This window comes from Panicum virgatum, chromosome 5N (assembly GCF_016808335.1).
Source record: "Panicum virgatum strain AP13 chromosome 5N, P.virgatum_v5, whole genome shotgun sequence".
NCBI classification, from domain to species: Eukaryota; Viridiplantae; Streptophyta; class Magnoliopsida; order Poales; family Poaceae; genus Panicum; species Panicum virgatum.
This window is the reverse complement of record NC_053149.1, coordinates 60,899,489-60,917,144: the sequence shown is the minus strand read 5'-3', so window position 1 is coordinate 60,917,144 and position 17,656 is coordinate 60,899,489. Positions and strand designations below refer to the sequence as shown.

Sequence of the window (17,656 nt, the reverse complement as noted above, 5' to 3'; positions counted from 1 at the left end):
TGCTGCAAGACCATAAATATATTGCTGAGATTCTTATCTTTGAATATGCACATCATTGTATCTTATGAATTTGATGCACACCTCATAATTGCAACTTGCTGCCATATCTTGTCAATATAATGCACACTGTCCAACATTTTGACTGTGCACTAATGTCCACCCCACTGCCTTATCTATGTTCATGTAAACCGTGGCATAAGAGGTATGGATGAAGCTTCATCAACCATCACAAAATGCACTATTTTTGGTTGGTAATTTGACTTGTTCTGTATCTCTGGGTTGCTGTGAGATGGATTTTTTTTCAAAATGCACCCCTTTATCTCTGAAAGCAAAGAATTCGGACCTATAACTGCTTTTTTCTTCAAATGCCAATTTGTGCTTTCTTATTCATATCTTCAGTCTCATTTCAGGATGATTGCTTGCTGGGTGTCTATATATACCTTAATTGATATATAGAAAGCACAAATTGTTCTTTCTTATTCATATCTTCAGTCTCATTTCGGAACTTGTTCTTTCTATATATCAATTAAGGTATATATAGACACCCAGCAAGCAATCATCCTGAAATGAGACTGAAGATATGAATAAGAAAGCACAAATTGGCATTTGAAGAAAAAAGCAGTTATAGGTCCGAATTCTTTGCTTTCAGAGATAAAGGGGTGCATTTTGAAAAAAAAATCCATCTCACAGCAACCCAGAGATACAGAACAAGTCAAATTACCAACCAAAAATAGTGCATTTTGTGATGGTTGATGAAGCTTCATCCATACCTCTTATGCCACGGTTTACATGAACATAGATAAGGCAGTGGGGTGGACATTAGTGCACAGTCAAAATGTTGGACAATGTGCATTATATTGACAAGATATGGCAGCAAGTTGCAATTATGAGGTGTGCATCAAATTCATAAGATACAATGATGTGCATATTCAAAGATAAGAATCTCAGCAATATATTTATGGTCTTGCAGCAAGCAAAGTGGCATGCATAATTATATACTGAAATTTCAGAATACATAAGCATGCAAATGGACAGCAATGTTCATCAGATCTGAGATTTATGAGCATATGAGCAACTACTTGTCACATAATAGGTTCTACTGAGGATGCCATAAAGTGTAACAATCAGAAACCTTAAATCTGAAATATCAACACCTATATACAGATAAAGATAGATAGATTGATACCGGGTATTATGCCCAAAGTTTAATAGGTGCGATCTAAGAAGAGATACTGATAGGATTTCAGGAAACAAAAGATATTTCTGTAAGGAAACCATGTAATTGACGCCCTGATCTAACCTTTACTGCATAACTTGAACTATTAACAAAAAATAAAAATGCAGAGAAGACTGCAGCTTGCTGGACCCATCTCATGCAAGAGCCAGATCAAAATGTTTAGTAGCTGAAGTACTAACTAATGATAATGGGAAACGAGACTAAACCAGCACTGGAAAGCACTACCTGACAGTTTCGCAAGGAGGTCCTGCCATTCAGCATATTGTCGAATGGTCGTTGGCACCAGGGTTAGATCCAGTCATCCCAGCAGGCAGCAGTGGCACCATCTCACCACAATAGGGAGTAAAACAGCAGTCGATTGAAAAAAAACAACCAATATCCATCCACACATCCGCCGTGCTCCAATTAAACTAGAGGTAATTAAGATCCTCTCGAAGAATCTTTGATCTGCACGCAATGAGGAAATTAGAATGGGAAACATGCTCGCAGCCTCGCAGGGCACCCTTGGTCGATCTGCACACCTTGGGGATTCGGTGTGAGGTAGATCAAGGGGCAACTTGCGCAGAGCGAGGAGCTCGACGGGGCACCTAACTCGCTAGAGCATCTCCACGGGAGAAATAGCAAACTGCCGTGGAGAAGATTGGATCCCTAGGATCCATCCAACGCTTGTGTTGCCGTTGCCACCGATGCATAGAAGGGGGGCAAGAATCACCGCAGGAGAGTGGCACACGACTGGCGAACAAATCGGAGACTCCCGTCGGAGGAGGGGCGCACCGTCGGAGGAGGCGAGCGGCGCCAGGAGGAGAGCGACGGCGCAGGAGGTTGGTGCGGCGGCGGGAGGGATTTGGGGCTGGCTGGAAAAAAAATGTGGCGTTGGGAGGCGGGCACCGTTGGAGGAGGCGAGCGGCACGGGAGGAGCGCTACGGCACGGGGAAGGTGCGGCGCCGGGACGGGAGCTGGGCGGTGAGCGGCGCCGGGAGTAGAGCGACGACGCGGAGGGGGTGCGGCGCCAGGAGGGGATTGGGTGCCAGGCCGGGACGGGAGCTGGGCGGTGGAGGCGAGCGGCGCCCGGGGGGGGAGGGGGGTGGGGGCGGGGGGGGGGGCAGCGGCGCCGGGGAATGGGAGCTGGGCGGTTGGGCGTGGGGACGGGGGTGGAGGTGGTGGGGGATGTCCGGATGTCGACGCAGACCGGGGCGAACCAGACGCAGAAAACCGGAAGTGGCCATCGGCGACAGGCGGATCCAGGTGCGCGGGCCGGCTCGGGTATGGAATAAACTATTCCATAACCAAGGTACTAAATAGAGCTATTATATATATATATATATATATATATATATATATATATATATATATATATCTTCAGCATGAAAAGACTGCTATTAAGCTACTACATACTCGATTAAAGGTCCAAATCTATTTTTGATGGAACCAAATTAAACATACATGCTCGTCAATATTTTTTTACCGTCAGCACCTAACCAAGTGTGAACGCTAAAAGCCTAAAACTGCTATATTTGAGGAGATAGGGAGTATCTTATAATTGTGCAGTAGTTTGGATATTTTTGTCACGCACAAGAAAAAAAATGTGGTGATCTATTTGAGAATTTATCTATTTTTAATGTTGCCTCCAAATTCATGCCAGGGAAAGACAACAGGATGTCAGCATACTAGCGGTAGTTCAGAATATCTTGCATACTTAAATTCATAATTGACCACCAAGGGCTCAGCTACTCTTATCCCCAAAGGGCCAAAAGCCGGAAGCGTCCAAATGATTAGCAGCATTACTACAAACTATACAAAATTGATCCTGCAAGACCTAAGTTACGTTCTTCGCCTGCAAAAGGCATACTTGTGCGGGAACAATCATTAATAAAAACAGGACACTATTTAAATAAATTAATGATTCCACAACAGCATCGACGCGAGCCATTCGAAACAGTCCTGCTTTTACTTTCGGATCAACAAAAAGGATCTGCAAAAGACATGCATGACCATAGATAAGAGAGAATTCCACAACATGTTTCCACAGATATATGTAGACTAGATTGAAAGGGTGTCACATTTTTTTAAAGATTTTCAAAAGCTGAATATGAAACAATGGAAATGGTTTCGTCCTCTTCATCATGGGATGCACGTATAGAGTGCTTGCAATGGATAGAATGAGTTGATCCATCACCATCTTATTTCTCACAAGCATGTGGTTAGTTAGTAATGAGGAATGGTCTCATTCCACCAAAATTCATGGAGGGCCCCATGATGGACCACTCTATTCTAACCAAGTTGATTCCCCAAACCAAACACCCTAATAACATATGGATATAAAACTTAGTCGATACATTATCAGGTAACCAGCTGAGTAAAATAAATACGAAAACAAAATTAAATAGTGGCAAATATGACTTTACATAAGAAACCTCAACAGCAAAGAAACTAAACAGGAATAGTATCAACCAAAACTGTCCGTTTATGAAATAACTCAACCCTCACAAAAAGCAGCAATCTCAACAGTAACTATAAGTATGGCTGATGCTTAGAACTGAAAAAAGAAACAATCAGAATTTTTTACCTAACTGATGGTAATGTTGATATGTAGAATGCACATCTTCCGTAGTCAGAAAAAGAACCCCCGACAGTTTGAGGATCCACAAAGGCAGTTCTTAGCTCTAGGAACACCACTAGAATCAGTTCCAATGTCACCGTAATCATAAGTCAACTCTGTCATGGGAGGAATGTGCTTCAATGCAAAGAACATGATATGCGGCTGACGTTCATCTTCATGGTCAAACTGAACTGGCTGCCAGAAGACATTGGGAGCGCAACTATGGTTCATGAAACGTGAGATATTTCCCATTTTTTTTGCACTTAGTTTAATGGGCAGAGGCTCAAAGGTGTCTGGTGAAATATTTGTGCTTTGCTCCCCTATCAATTCAGGTCCATAATTCCATTTTAAAGTCTTCTCACCAGGACACAATGTCTGAAACATATAATCATCTTTATGATTATTCAAATCACATTTAGCATCATCAATAACCTCACCAACATACTCACATAAAAATGAACCAGCTCGTATAGGGTCCCATGAACGAAGACCCCAGCCTCTATTTCCGGTCTTAAAGACCTCAAAGTGGATCCTAACTCCTTTCTGGGTCACCTTGTTACGGCAATTGAGTGAACACTGACAGAATTCGCCACATTCATAAACCATAGGCTTGCGGCAGACAAGCAATCCCGATGAGCTGTATGGTAAGTTGCCTCCGTTACGCTGTGCGCAACAGCAGTTGGCATCACCAGGCAGACAAACACTAAGACATCTGCAACCCTGTAAAGGATTCATAGAACTGAGGGGCTTTGAGTGTTTGACCTGAGTAATATAGGTGAAATGGTATGGTCCTTTATCACTGTCAACGTCATTAACAAGAAACACTGGGAGATTTTCTGCACCGGAAGATAGATCAGGGTGTAAAACATTGCCTCTTGTTGTTGGATTCTCTACCCATTTCTGGGACATCTTCCAAATTGCAACACCATCAGGTTGTCCTGGTTCTCGCAGCAGCTTGTACTTGAAACAAATTATTCCAGTCTTTGTTTTCTCCTTCCATGACTCGTGAATCCTATAGAGGCCATCATAAATATAGACCTTCCCAGTCAAGCAACCTGGATCCTTATAGCCCCGTACTACCCGGATTACATTTTTTCTGGACAGGCTCCTCTCAAGAGCCAGGTTACCCCTTTCAAGCTTCTGGTCATGCCGTTCCTCATTGTTCCTGATATTACCTCCTGAACCGCTGTAAACCAGCACATCTGTATCATCATCGTTGTTGTCATAACCACCTGCAGCAACAATACATATTGCAACAGAATCATCCTCATCACCAAACTTGGCAGTCATATAATCAATTCCGGCCATGCTAGGAGCATGCAGCCCAATAACACATAGCTCCATCCTGAAGTAGAAAATATCCCCTATTTCAACTCCAGGAACAATCCCTATCCTCCTCACAGTGTTGGCCCTGAGATTACTTGCCATCATGATGGCACCAGCCTTCAGGTCAGCACGTTTGTTAGTCTCTTGTGCCTCATCCATTTGAAGATGCCTACGCCGCAGTGCCTCAAATGTCATGAGAACTGCCTCCACAATTTCCCTGGGATCACCCGATGGAGGCACCATGGTGTGCTCATTGTCAGCAGAAGTTTTCTTGCGAGAGGGTTTGGGGCGTTTAGTCTTCATACTATTGGAGCTGTCAGTGCCCAAACCATCGTTCATATTATATCCACTTAGTCGGGATGGCCTCTTAATCTTCCTTCCAGATGCTGATGTCTGGTTAGCAACATAATTCTCATCGTCATCATCATCATCCAGTGAGATAATACTAGGCTGTGTTGCCCTGTAAGCTGAAATGGGAGTAGCGTCAATGGGACCATTAGCATTGGCACTCACATCTGAAGACCAATGTGCAGCAGGCTGGCCTCCAGCACAATCCTGATCACCAATATCAGCATTCTGGCTGCCAGCAGCATCCTTATCACCAAAAGTGGCAGCCTTGCCATCATCAACACTCTGATCACCAAAAGTGGCAGCCTTGCCATCATCAGCATTCTGATCACCAAAAGTATGAGCCTTGCCTACACAAGCATCCTTGCTGCCAAAAGCGAAAAATGACTTGGCAGCAGAATTGTTCCAATCACCAAAACCCCCTTGAAAATGCCCAGCAGGAGTGACAAATATCAATGGTGGGGAGGTTGACTGGTTAAATGTATTGACACCCAAGGGCACAGGGAACATGGGAGCCAATGTCCTCAAAGGCTTGACATCTAGAACATCCTGACCAGGAGTAGGCATGAAATTTGATGGCCTGTTCATCTCGACTAGCAGAAATTGAGTTCCTGTGTGAAGAAAGCACAGTTTATGATGATGTTTTCACCTACCTGATTAACAAATCGGTCAAACTTAGACAGCCTTTGCAAGCAAGTTTTCTAAATCAAATATGCACACATCACTTAGCGAGAGTGAAGAACATCAGACTATAATGGATAAGGGTCAACACATGGCAGTAGAACAATGTACAAGGATAACTGCATAGCTATCTGAGTTGCGGCTCCTAATCACAGAACACTATCAGTTTAGCAATTACAGATAGTCCAGGACATGACTAACTGCATTCTGATTCGGAATCATCAATTGGGGATGAATGATTCGCATTTCTCAACCAGCGGCCACCTCGCCGGGGTCACCTCTGCTGATTTTCACCAAACCCATTTCGAGCCCCGTAGCTAGATTCCTCTTCCACTCTAGCATGTATTCCCCTCCTCCCCAAAACCAAGACAAGTAAAATCTTCAATAGGCGAATCAAACCATCAACTTGGCAAAAACAAAAGATCACCTTTCAGTCAAACGAAAGTTCCACGTAGAACATATTCAGCTCGAAACTACGGAACAAAATTGACTTCCAACAGAATGCTTCGAACACCAGAATGTGGCACACAACCTGGCAAATATTCAATTTTTTACCAGTATACAACACCACGACGGGAAACAGGGGTTTTCGCTGGCAAATTCCGGACCTACTAGGGTTTAGAGAGAACGAGAAGGGGAACGAAGAGGTGCACAGCGATTAGCACGAGAAGCCTACCCGACGGGCGGGGCAGTGAAGCGGTGCCGCGGTTAAGGGTGGAGCCTATCTTTGGCCTGGCCCCCTTAACTTCCGGCGCGGGCGGGGGCGGGAGAGGAGAGGCGAGCCGCGAGGCGTGGAGCGCGTCTACCCACCGCCAGGTGCCAGTGTGTGACAAGGGGAACAAGGACAAGCGACCGGACCGATGCGTGGAAGAGGGGTAGCGAGCAACCGGCGGCGGCGGCGGTCTCGAGGAGTCGCGCACCGACTGAGCTCAGTGGAAGGAAACGACCGCTCACCAGATCAGAATCCCTCGCGGCTGCGGCTCCGGCTGCTTGGGGCCGGCGCGGGGAGCGGGAGCCGGGAGGTTAAGAGACGGCCTCCATGGACGAGCGAGTGATCTGCTGGGCGGAGCCGGGGGAAGAGTTGAGTGGCGCTCCGGCCGGGTGGAGTGGGTTGGGGACTTGGGGTTTTTCCTCGCCTGACGGCCGCGTCTCTCGCTTTGTGGTTTCTTGACGGGGCACTTCAGCACTTGGGCACAGCCGGTTCGCCGTCGTGTTGGGCGTTTGGCGGCTTATTCACTTCAGTACGGAGTAGCTCAGACGCGCCAGCCGTCAGGTTCTTTCAGAATTCAGAGGATCGGACTCGGAGCGATCGGACCGAACCGTGTCGACAGATGGTTGCCTACTTGCAGTCTTGCAGAGGCATTTCACCCTGGTATTCATTTGTTTTTCGCAATCAATTAGTATGTAATCCAGCTTATAATCTGTAAGCTGATCATCTGGTACAAACAGAGTCTAAAATGCCGGACGAGCAAACTAGTTAACGGTGAAGCCCCCACACGTGTAGTCCATGCACGATTTGCGCACCGTCGTGTGTGCGCGTCCCCCGTGGCAAATGAAGCAGAGCAGTCCCCACGACACGTGGCCGCTGCCAGGTCTCCACACCCACGGCCGCAACAGATGGATCTCCGCAGACACGTACCTCCTCCAGAGCCACACGTACCTCTTTCGAGAGGCAAAAATTGGATCACTCCAACAACGGAAGCATTCGCCGCGAGGCAAACACCGCGGGGAGGGGCGCCGGCCAGCCCATTCGCCGGCGGAGCTCGATTCGGTGGTGGCGGAGCTCGAATCGGCCGCTCCGCCCCTGCTCCTCCGCCTCCTCCACTGCCGCCAAGCTCCCAGTCACCCTCGTCCCCAAACCCAAACCCCACGCCGCTTCCCCCTCTGTGCTCCCGGCCTCTACCGACGCTCGGCCGCGGAGCTCGGTGCAGAGGACCTCGACCGCGGGGCTCGGTGCTTAGTGTAGAGGAGGGAGAGGCGGCGGAGCTCGGTGCAGAGGAGGGAGAGGCGGCGGAGCTCGGTGTGGAGGAGCTCGGCCGTGGGGCTCGGTGCAGAGGAGAGAGAGGAGGGGCAGCCGTGACGCCGTGACGCCGCCCCCGTCGAGCGCCGCGCCGCCGCCGCCGCCGCGGAGCGCCGTGACGCCGCCGCCGTGGAGCTCCTCCCTCCTCCCCGTCGAGCGCCGTGACGCCGCCGCCGTGGAGGGGCCCCCGTCGAGCGCCGCGATGCCGCCGCCGTGGAGGAGCTCGAATCGGAGGAGGAGGGCGCCGCGGCCAGTGGAGTAGCGCGAGCTCCAACGCCGGGGCTGCTCGATCCGGGTCCAGCACCCGCGGCTCCAGGGACCCGTAGTGTGCGAGCCGGCCGCCCTACGCGTCCTTGGCGGGCGACGACGCCGCCGGGCGCCGGAAGCTCCATCGCCTCTTCTCCTTGGCCCCCAGCGTGGACGCCAGCGTCGTCGTCCCCACCCCCGGCAGCGCCAGGGCCAGGTCCGCGGGGTCCGCCTCCCCGGCCTTGCCCCTCCTGCCCAACAGGAAGCTCCGGAGCCACTTGCCCGCCCTCCCCATCCCGCCACGGTCGCGGGATCGCAAGCTCTCTGAGCAAGTCACCACCGGCCCGTCGCAGAGCCAGCATCGCAGTGCCGTGCAGGAGACACAAAGCGAACCCGGTCGCTTCAGCTGAGGAACCACCGCTGGACGGCGAGGCCCGGCATGTGGCAGGGGCGTGCGGGGGCAGTGGAGTGCAGCAGAGGGGAGCCGGAGGAGGCCCGGCCGCTCCCCGCCGAGGCCGCGCTCCGCGATTTGCCGCGAGCTGGAGGAGAGGGAGGAGGAGGCCTCGCGGCGCGGAGGTGAGGGAGGAGGAGGCGCTCCCTTGGACGGCGGCGGAGTCGATGCCTCAGAGGAGAGAGGGAGAGCATTTTTAGCTCGCGCTCTCTCCTCCGATGTAAAATGCATCTTGTCGTGGGCTTTTGGGGGTACCCATAGCCGGGTGGCGGAACGCACCCGCCTATTCTCCGAGGGGAAGTACTCGGGGAAGCGCAAGGCGATTACGCCGATCTAGCTTGGGGGCAAGAGCGCAAGAACACACGGATTTAGAGTGGTTCAGGCCGCCGGAACGTAATACCCTACATCCACTGTGAGATGAATTGCTCTTAGTATGAATGAGTCTATCCTCTGCCCAGCTGGGGCTTGAGTTCTTTCCTAACGGGCGTCTCCCTTTTATAGAGCAAGGGGACGCGTACACAGTCGTTAGACCCCGACAGGTGGGTCTAACGTGGATGTATAGTATACTGCACAGGAAGCTTCAATGGAGCTACAGCGGGTGAGGATCTCTTCTCGGATATGCTTCATCGCCCTGTAGACTCTCTGACCGAGGGGAGTCCTTATTTGTCCCATCGGCGAGGCGCCCGTTGGAGCAATGCAGCTTGCGGCGTAGACTGCTGGGTCTACCGTGTAGGCGTCATAACGGGCGAAGCCGAGCCGTCGTGTCCAACTGGCATAGTAGACTGTGGACGGCGCCAGCGACTGTACTATGCGCCTTGGTAATACGCGGCCAACAGTGCAACCTGGCAAAAGCCGCCTCGGGCTCTGCTGTGGCAAGACGCACTTCCGTCTACAGTATTGAATGCGGTAGGTAGGCGTGTCTTCCAGTGGAAGCCAAGCAATACCGCGCGCGTGCCCGCACCTGTGGTCACGTGGCGGCTCCGGACCCAGGCGGGGTGTCGGTTCCACCCGCTGAGGGGTCCGGATAGTATATGGGGGGTCCGGGACCCGGCGGGGGTCCGGGGCCCCAGCGGTTTCGGCGGAGGGCTACCTCCTTCCTGGACACGTGGCGTCACCGAACCCTCCCTGAGCGGGGAGCGGGTCCGGGGCCATTTGCCGGGAGAGTAGGGCTCCGGACCACAGGGGTCCGGCTGCTCGGCAGTCAGGGCGTAGCTAAGGATAACTACGAGACCCTCGCCTAGACACAGCAGGAGGGGGTACCCCAGTCCTGGGGTACCGACAGTGGCCCCCGGGCCCACCTCGGGAGAAGTACGAACCCGCGGGTGGGGCCACCATTATGATGTGTTTCCACGCAGCTTGGCTGTGTCGGCGTGCTCTTGTCGAGAGCGGGTGCTCCGGACCCCTTGGAGGCCGGATCACCTGTTGCCAGGTTTCACTTCCCCCGGCTTGGCTCCTGGCGACCGTGGCGAGCGGTCTCCGCCGGAGCGGGCCACCGGAGTGGACTTTGAGTCGACCGTGGCGAGCGGTCTCCGCCGGAGCGGGCCACCGGAGTGGACTTGAGTCGAGCGTGGCGAGCGGTCTCCGCCGGAGCGGGCCACCGGAGTGGACTTGAGTCGAGCGTGGCGAGCGGTCTCCGCCGGAGCGGGCCACCGGAGTGGACTTGAGTCGAGCGTGGCGAGCGGTCTCCGCCGGAGCGGGCCACCGGAGTGGACTTGAGTCGACCGTGGCGAGCGGTCTCCGCCGGAGCGGGCCACCGGAGTGGACTTTGAGTCGACCGTGGCGAGCGGTCTCCGCCGGAGCGGGCCACCGGAGTGGACTTGAGTCGACCGTGGCGAGCGGTCTCCGCCGGAGCGGGCCACCGGAGTGGACTTGAGTCGACCGTGGGGAGCGGGTCCGGGGCCATTTGCCGGGAGAGTAGGGCTCCGGACCACAGGGGTCCGGCTGCTCGGCCGTCAGGGCGTAGCTAAGGATAACTACGAGACCCTTGCCTAGACACAGCAGGAGGGGGTACCCCAGTCCTGGAGTACCGACACATCTGGTGGATGCATCCTCTGGTGGATGCCTTCTCTGGTGGAGACCTACTTCATGATGCGCAGTATTACCAAAGAAGCATAAATGGCAATGACTCCTCTTGTTGAAGTTAGCCTGATGATCTTATCGATTGCTTGCAGGTGTGGAGAAGAAGTTCGACGTGTCGTTCCAGAAGGAGAGGGAGGACCGGGCGTACATGAGCGGGCCAGAGCACGGCATTCACCCGCTGGCCAACGCCGCCGGCAAGGGCCTCAAGACCGAGATCCGTGAAGTGGACATCCCGGCGACTACGACCGCCGGCGCCGCCAGGGTCTTCACCTGATCTGATCGCCGTGCGTGGCGTTGCGGGTGGTGGATGGCTGGAGTCTGGTAGTATAGACAGATAGGGTAGCTACTAGTAGTGGTTGCTTGTGTCCGGAGTGTGTCTGTTGATCTGTTCCCGTTCTCTCCGAGACGAAGACTCGGCCTCCGCGCTCCGCGAACTGTGAATTTCGGTAATAAATAATAGTGTGTTGTTTGGATCCTTCGAAGTGGAAAAAATATGCGAAATTGGAGTTGGGAAATGAACCAGTGTGTGAATTGAAATAAAAAATGAATTGATTTTCTCTCGATCCCTCGTGAATTGGTACATGAGAAATGGAGGGGAATTCTCTCTCGATCGGTCATGAACCAACAATACGCGCTACCAATCATATCAGTGTTGCATGATAACAGAACTGTTGTAACGGGACCCCCGTGTGCCATAGTACAAAATTTTGCTTGGTCTGTGTACAACAGCTCTCTCTGGAGCAAACTGGAGGTACGGCGAAAGCTTTTCGGTCGAGGCTCCCCTTGCAACACGTAAGAACGGCCCCGTTTGGATGACACTAGCATGAGTAGCACAAAAAAGAATCTTGCCTGCATGACGCACTAAACAAAATTTATTTGCAAATTTTTTTTACGAATGTGTGTAACTTTTCGTGACTAATCTAATAACGGTAATTAATCGATAATTGGCCGCAGTGATGCTACAGTAACCAACCTCTAATCGTGCAGTCAAAGGCCTCATTAGATTCTCATTAGATTCGTCTCGCGAAATAGCGCAGGGATTGTGGAGTTAGTTTTGCAAACTGACTTTATTTAGTACCCCTAATTCTTAGTCAAAATTTGTGCTACTCATACTCATGCTACTGGAGTAATCAAACAGGGCCAACCTTGTAGCAATGGCAGTGGGACAACCAAATTGTATGCAGAGTACATCTAAAGCAATGAATTTTACATAATGTTGACACCAGGAATAATGGTATTAGCAGCTGGAAGTTTCAATCACCACTCACAAGTTCACATGCGTAGAACCATTCAAATCGAATCTAACATCAATTCATTTGAATTAGTGCCTCCAGAAGCTCTCAATGTCGATCGGAATTAATATGTATATGTACTAATGTAGAACCATAAATCCATATATTATATATCGAATTTACTGCCAAACTCAAATTTCTGAAAAATAGCAGTCTGATTAAAGCAAATGTTAGAGCGAATTTACAACTGTTTACATGATCTCAACCTACAAGATTTGACAACCAAGCATCACAGCTCTGCCCCTAAATCTAGAGCACAGCTGAATCCAGCAGATCTAAGAAAGAATTGGGTTATGGCTCTGGCCGAATCCTCTCAAAATAGCAATGAAATCGCCACATGACCATTCCTCAGCGCTCAACGATACACCAAGGCACGAGCCAGCGAAAAATCGGGAAAAAGAATTGAGCAGCCTTACATACGGGGAGGGGGGGGGGGGGGGAGGGGAGCACGGCTGCGGGAGCGGGTGAGGCGGGGCGAGGGCGCGCGCGTCAGAGGAAGCCGAGGAGGACGGCGGCGCCGAGCACGAAGAGCCAAACGATGTGGACGAGCAGCAGCGCCTGGCCGGAGACGGGCGCGGAGCCGGCGCCGACCTCGCAGTAGCCGCGCCGCGAGACGCGGGCCCCCGCGCAGGCCGCCTCGGGGCAGCCGCACCAGTACGTGACGCCGTCGGCGCCGCAGACCGGGTCCGGGCGGAAGCACCGCACCGGGCAGAGCTGGACGTCGCCGTCGCCGTCCGTCGCCGCGGCCGCGCAGGGGTCGCCGGTCGCCGCCTCCGCCCCCGCCCCTGCCGCCGACGCGGCGGGCGCGGGGGAGGAGGAGGAGGCTAGGGTTTGCGCGAGGAGGAGCGAGAGCGTCACGAGGAGGATGAGGTGGACGAAGCGTGAGGGCGGCATGCCGGGCGTCGCCGGCGGCCGATGGTTGCCGGCGAGGGGCGGGGCGGGAGTCACGGCGCCGTTGGGGGTCGGGGAGGACGCGGCCGCGGCGGTGGGGAGGGATGGAATTACGGGCGCGGCGGAACCCGTCGGCCGTTTGAGAAGTTTCCGTTGGCGACGCGTCGGCCGGTCGGCGTGGTGGGTGGGGTGGTTTGGGTTGGACTTGGCTGGACCGCGTTGGCGTTGGGTTGGCCGCCTGCTCTTGTCCCGTTTCACCTTGCCCCAGAATAGTATTTGCCGAATTTTGGTCGTTTCGACGAGTTAATTAAGGCGCGCATAACTTGCAACGTGAAAAATGGACTATATGCAAATTTTTTATTTATAAAAAGTATAAAATACAAGACGTTGCGAGTTTTTTTTTCTAACGAAAATTGAGTTTAGATTGCCTCCTCTCGAAGAGAAAGCGATGGGAATTACTTTACCTGCACCAGCATGTGGTACCTTTCTTTACGAAGAATCATTCGCGCTTTCGCTTTCTTCTCATGGGTTGGCCAAATCTTCTTTTAGTTACTCAAATCTAAGCCCTGGGGCGAGATAATCTCCAAAAAGGAAAAAAGCCCTGGGGCGAGATATGCGACTACATACCAAAAAAATGGCAGATTACAAAAGCCTGACAACTATATGCAAATAGCTATAAGTCTGCGCACTCGCTCTGATGCGACCAGAAGCGCGATTTTAGCATGCGTAGGTGTTAATTTTTTTTTAAAAAAAGGACGCTTCGAAGATACAGCAGCAAGTAACAGCCTCATACAGGTGGAAAAGCCCGTGCTCAAGGGATGAAAACAAGCATGGTCTAATGAAAATTTCCTGGAGAACGCGAGTGCCTTTCATCAAGCAGAAAGTAATCGCCAGAGCTCTGATATCACTCGCTAGTTCCATTAAGTACATATGAAGTTCACATGACACTTAAAGAAACCGACAAATTGGCCATGTTCAGTATGTCCCCCCAAAGGGATCAAAGATTTCAACAGCACCAGAAGATGAAATAAGTTCGAACGTATTGTCGGTGTTTCTTAGTCAGCATCCATTTCCTCCAGAGCCGCCTGAGCAGCAGCCTTGGCCTGCTCCAACAGATCATTTGGTACCTGTACGACGAGTGAGCAAACAAGTTTAGCTCTAAATTCACACAGAAGGATGAACAGTGGCCATTTTCAGGTGGACATCCCAGTACCTTCTGATGCTGGCGGTTTGATTCATCACAGACCCAGCTCAACTCCAACTCGAAAGCTTTGTCCTTCGCTTCGTCATGCACTCCATAAATTCTGCATTGGGTAGATTGTGAGGATGCAATTTTGAACAGCAGTAGCCTTTTCAGGTTGATCGGCATCAAGCAGAATATTATACAAGAAACTCGGCAATATCTTAAAATATCAAAGTTAAAACACCCACAACAAACTTGATTTTCTTTAGCATCACTATACATTAGTTGTAAGCCATTACACACCTCTACTGTAATAAGAGTTGCTTTTTAAATTTGTCTATGCCAATAGCTTGCATTACTATCACAGTATGTCAGGGCAATCATGATAAGCAGTTCTCTACTAATAACACTCTTACCAGCAAAACTTTTGATCTAAAAAAGTATAGATAAAAAGGAATGTACTCACAGAAGTTCCTAGTGACTAAACAAAGATAACTGGGTACACCCTTTACCAGGGGTTGTATAATTAATATGAAAAATCTAGAAAACATGGAACAGTGGAACAATGAGTGAAGCGAACTAAAGCAAAACAAATAACCAGCAAAGCTGTAGACAATAAAATGAATTCAGGAAGAATTCAGCAAAATCGCACTGTTAATGAAAAAAAGAAACTCAGAATTACATCTTTGCAACTTCAACAATGCCTTCCCGGCAGGTAAGCTCAGAAAGCTTCAGCTTCTCTATCTCACTGCAAGACAATAGTCAAACAGCAGGATTTAGAATCATTCAGAGATCCATCCATAAGATAAAAGAATTTAGCAGGGTTGCAGGAAAAAAATCCGGAATCTATTTAACAGCAATTGCAAAAGTATTCTTGTAAACAAGGCTAGGAAACACAAATGCTAAAGTCAATATTTACCTTGATCAGATTGTTTTAACTCGCCCATTTTTTTATTAGAAACAAGGGGAAAGATATATACATGAAGAAATGAGGTACGCGAGCTCCAATTATATACATGAATCCTACACTTTAGTGGCGAACTTTATCCAATGATCATAAAAAGGAAGCATATCTGCATATGCAGGAGAGATCATTTGACAATGTTAATGATATAGTCACTATTCTATATCAATATGCTAACATTGGTCCAAAGGTTCCATACTTCCATTCAAAAAAAAGCACAGATGAATGAAAGAATGTTGAAGCTATGAACTATTGGATGTTAATATGATATTTGGAGGATACTCCTTTCTCATGTACTTTCCTTCTCACTTCTCAGTAAGCAGGGTTTTAATAATATGCGCTTTTATACTTGCAATAAGTATTTGTTGACTATGTTTTATGCATTCACAAGTAATTGCAACAGAACAAGAAGCAAAGAGAACATTAGAAATGGAAAAAAATGGTAAATCATACGTTTTTGCGGCCTGCCTTCCCTTCCCCAATGCAGCACCAAAGTATTTCTGTTCAGGTTTGCAAAGTCAATAAAAATTATGTCAAAATCACAAGACTCCTAATATGTAATGTTACGAGAAAAACAAGGTCATCCATACTGAACATGGACAAGCGACAGATGGAGGACCATGCAAAAACTAATAAAAGTCTAAAGCGAGGAGCCTTGCAGTCACAACGACACAATCCTTAATCTAACAACTTACGTAGGAGACTCCTGAGGGCTCTATCATGTAGAGTTGTGGTCCATCCCTATCATAACCTCCAAGAATAACGCCACAACCAAACGGCCTAATGTAAAACCAAACAAGTTAGGATTGCCAAATAATGTATTGACAAACACAAGTCATGAGTCCAGTAATTATGGACCGCTACTGTTGAATATACCTGAGCCACCAGTACAGCGTGCAAAGATGAACATAACTTGCCACACGGTCTGCCAATTCCTTCACAGAAATGGCTTCCCCGTAGACCCTGGTGCATTACAGTTTTAGAATATAATCATATAAAAATGCCCACATGGTCCAAAAGACTATGTGCTTACTTTTCATAACTAGCAGCTTCTGATTTGGCCCTTGAAACAATTTGCCTGCCATCTGCCGCTAAACCAGCAACAGCCTGTGAGTGACAATACAGTAATTTGTGGTTACAACACACACTTAACAGTACATGTTAGGAGGCCAAAAGCAGAAATGCAATCTTGCTCCTATATTCATTTATCATAGCATGGATTTATTTTTAGATCAAAATCAATATCAATTTTGAGACACTTGTATAGGAATGTACCAAGCCAGAGTGGCGGTGCACTGAATGGATCCTCCGGTTGGACCCCTCCAGCATCATCTTCGAAGTTACCAGCTTCTCAACACCCTAAAGAACCAAACACAAAATCACAATCCAGTCAAAACATAAAGAGGGGCTCCATTAACTTTAAAGCTGAACAGAGTATAAAAGTAAGAGAGCCCAATCTTACCAGGACAATGCCATCTTTGCACTTGATCCCGACAACAGTCCTATTCACAGATATCAGGGCATCACCATAAGATCGCACATCAAAAGGAAGCAAGTGAAACAAAACAGACTGGGAAGCCAGTGGAATCGAACCCGCTGTTGTCGACAGCCTTGGTGGCGTACTCGACCTGGAAGACACGGCCATCCGGAGAGAAGGTGGTAACCGACAGATCGTAGCCTGTACCTATGCTGCTCATTGTCGACTTGTTTCCGTCACCTCTAAGCCGCTAGTATGGGTTACTCCTGTAAACAAAGTACCAGAACCCCAGTTGACTAGTTACGAACACACAGTGGTGTAATTAACGCGGGCAGGCATAAGGGTTTGTCGGAAAAAAAATTCCACACTACAAACATATATCAGTAGTCCACTACGCGACGCCTTAACGAATCCGCAAACCCTAAGTCCGGCGGGTTGGGTTGAAATATATCGGGATTTCAGGGCGAAGGAAGGGGCAAATCCGCAGTCAAAATCTAAAACGAGGAACCCGTGCAACCAAACTAGGACACCCTAACCGACGAAAGCACGAACCGAGTCAAGCCACGGGGTGGATCTCCACCCCGCGGCAGTCAAGGAGAGTGAGGGCGTCGAGGACGCCGATGGGCAGATGGAGGGGGGAGCAATTACCTGGATCTGGACCGGCGGCGAGCGAGGCGGAGCCCCTGCGACGCTGGGGGTGGAGCGGCGGGTGGATCGGCGGCTTGTGATGGGTTTGGGGAAGACGAGATCGATGGGGAAGGAGGGGGTGCGTCGTCCGCTTTCTTTCTTCCGGCCCAAGCCGAGCCCGATACCTAGGCCTCGTTTGGTTGTGCTAGGATTTTAACGTGCTATATAAATAGTG

General features: G+C 50.0%; 3 protein-coding genes across 4 annotated transcripts; all 3 read right to left on the bottom strand.

Annotated features, from left to right (window-relative positions):
• Window positions 1-2,896: 2,896 nt before the first annotated feature.
• On the bottom strand, window positions 2,897-7,345 carry LOC120673696 (histone-lysine N-methyltransferase, H3 lysine-9 specific SUVH1-like). 2 transcript variants are annotated; one of them, XM_039954664.1, is made up of 3 exons: window positions 6,868-7,345; window positions 3,804-6,121; window positions 2,897-3,209 (listed from the first exon to the last, which is right to left on the bottom strand). In XM_039954664.1, exon 2 carries the CDS (start codon window positions 6,096-6,098, stop codon window positions 3,849-3,851), a length of 2,250 nt encoding a protein of 749 aa, XP_039810598.1. In that variant the 5' UTR covers window positions 6,099-6,121; window positions 6,868-7,345; the 3' UTR covers window positions 2,897-3,209; window positions 3,804-3,848. The 2 variants fall into 2 exon arrangements, with proteins under 2 accessions (XP_039810598.1, XP_039810597.1); XM_039954663.1 differs by having other exon boundaries at window positions 7,146-7,345.
• Window positions 7,346-12,357: 5,012 nt separating this feature from the next.
• LOC120671875 lies at window positions 12,358-13,379 on the bottom strand. The gene has a single exon (XM_039952136.1). It carries the CDS (start codon window positions 13,171-13,173, stop codon window positions 12,769-12,771), a length of 405 nt encoding a protein of 134 aa, XP_039808070.1. The 5' UTR covers window positions 13,174-13,379; the 3' UTR covers window positions 12,358-12,768.
• A 630-nt stretch (window positions 13,380-14,009) lies between these two features.
• On the bottom strand, window positions 14,010-17,619 carry LOC120672454 (proteasome subunit alpha type-3). The gene is made up of 11 exons (XM_039952851.1): window positions 17,443-17,619; window positions 16,911-17,060; window positions 16,780-16,819; window positions 16,593-16,676; window positions 16,351-16,424; window positions 16,194-16,280; window positions 16,013-16,097; window positions 15,771-15,817; window positions 15,036-15,101; window positions 14,384-14,474; window positions 14,010-14,297 (listed from the first exon to the last, which is right to left on the bottom strand). The coding sequence occupies exons 2-11, from the start codon at window positions 17,012-17,014 to the stop codon at window positions 14,226-14,228; spliced, it is 750 nt and encodes a 249-aa protein (XP_039808785.1). The 5' UTR covers window positions 17,015-17,060; window positions 17,443-17,619; the 3' UTR covers window positions 14,010-14,225.
• Between the last annotated feature and the right edge of the window lie 37 nt (window positions 17,620-17,656).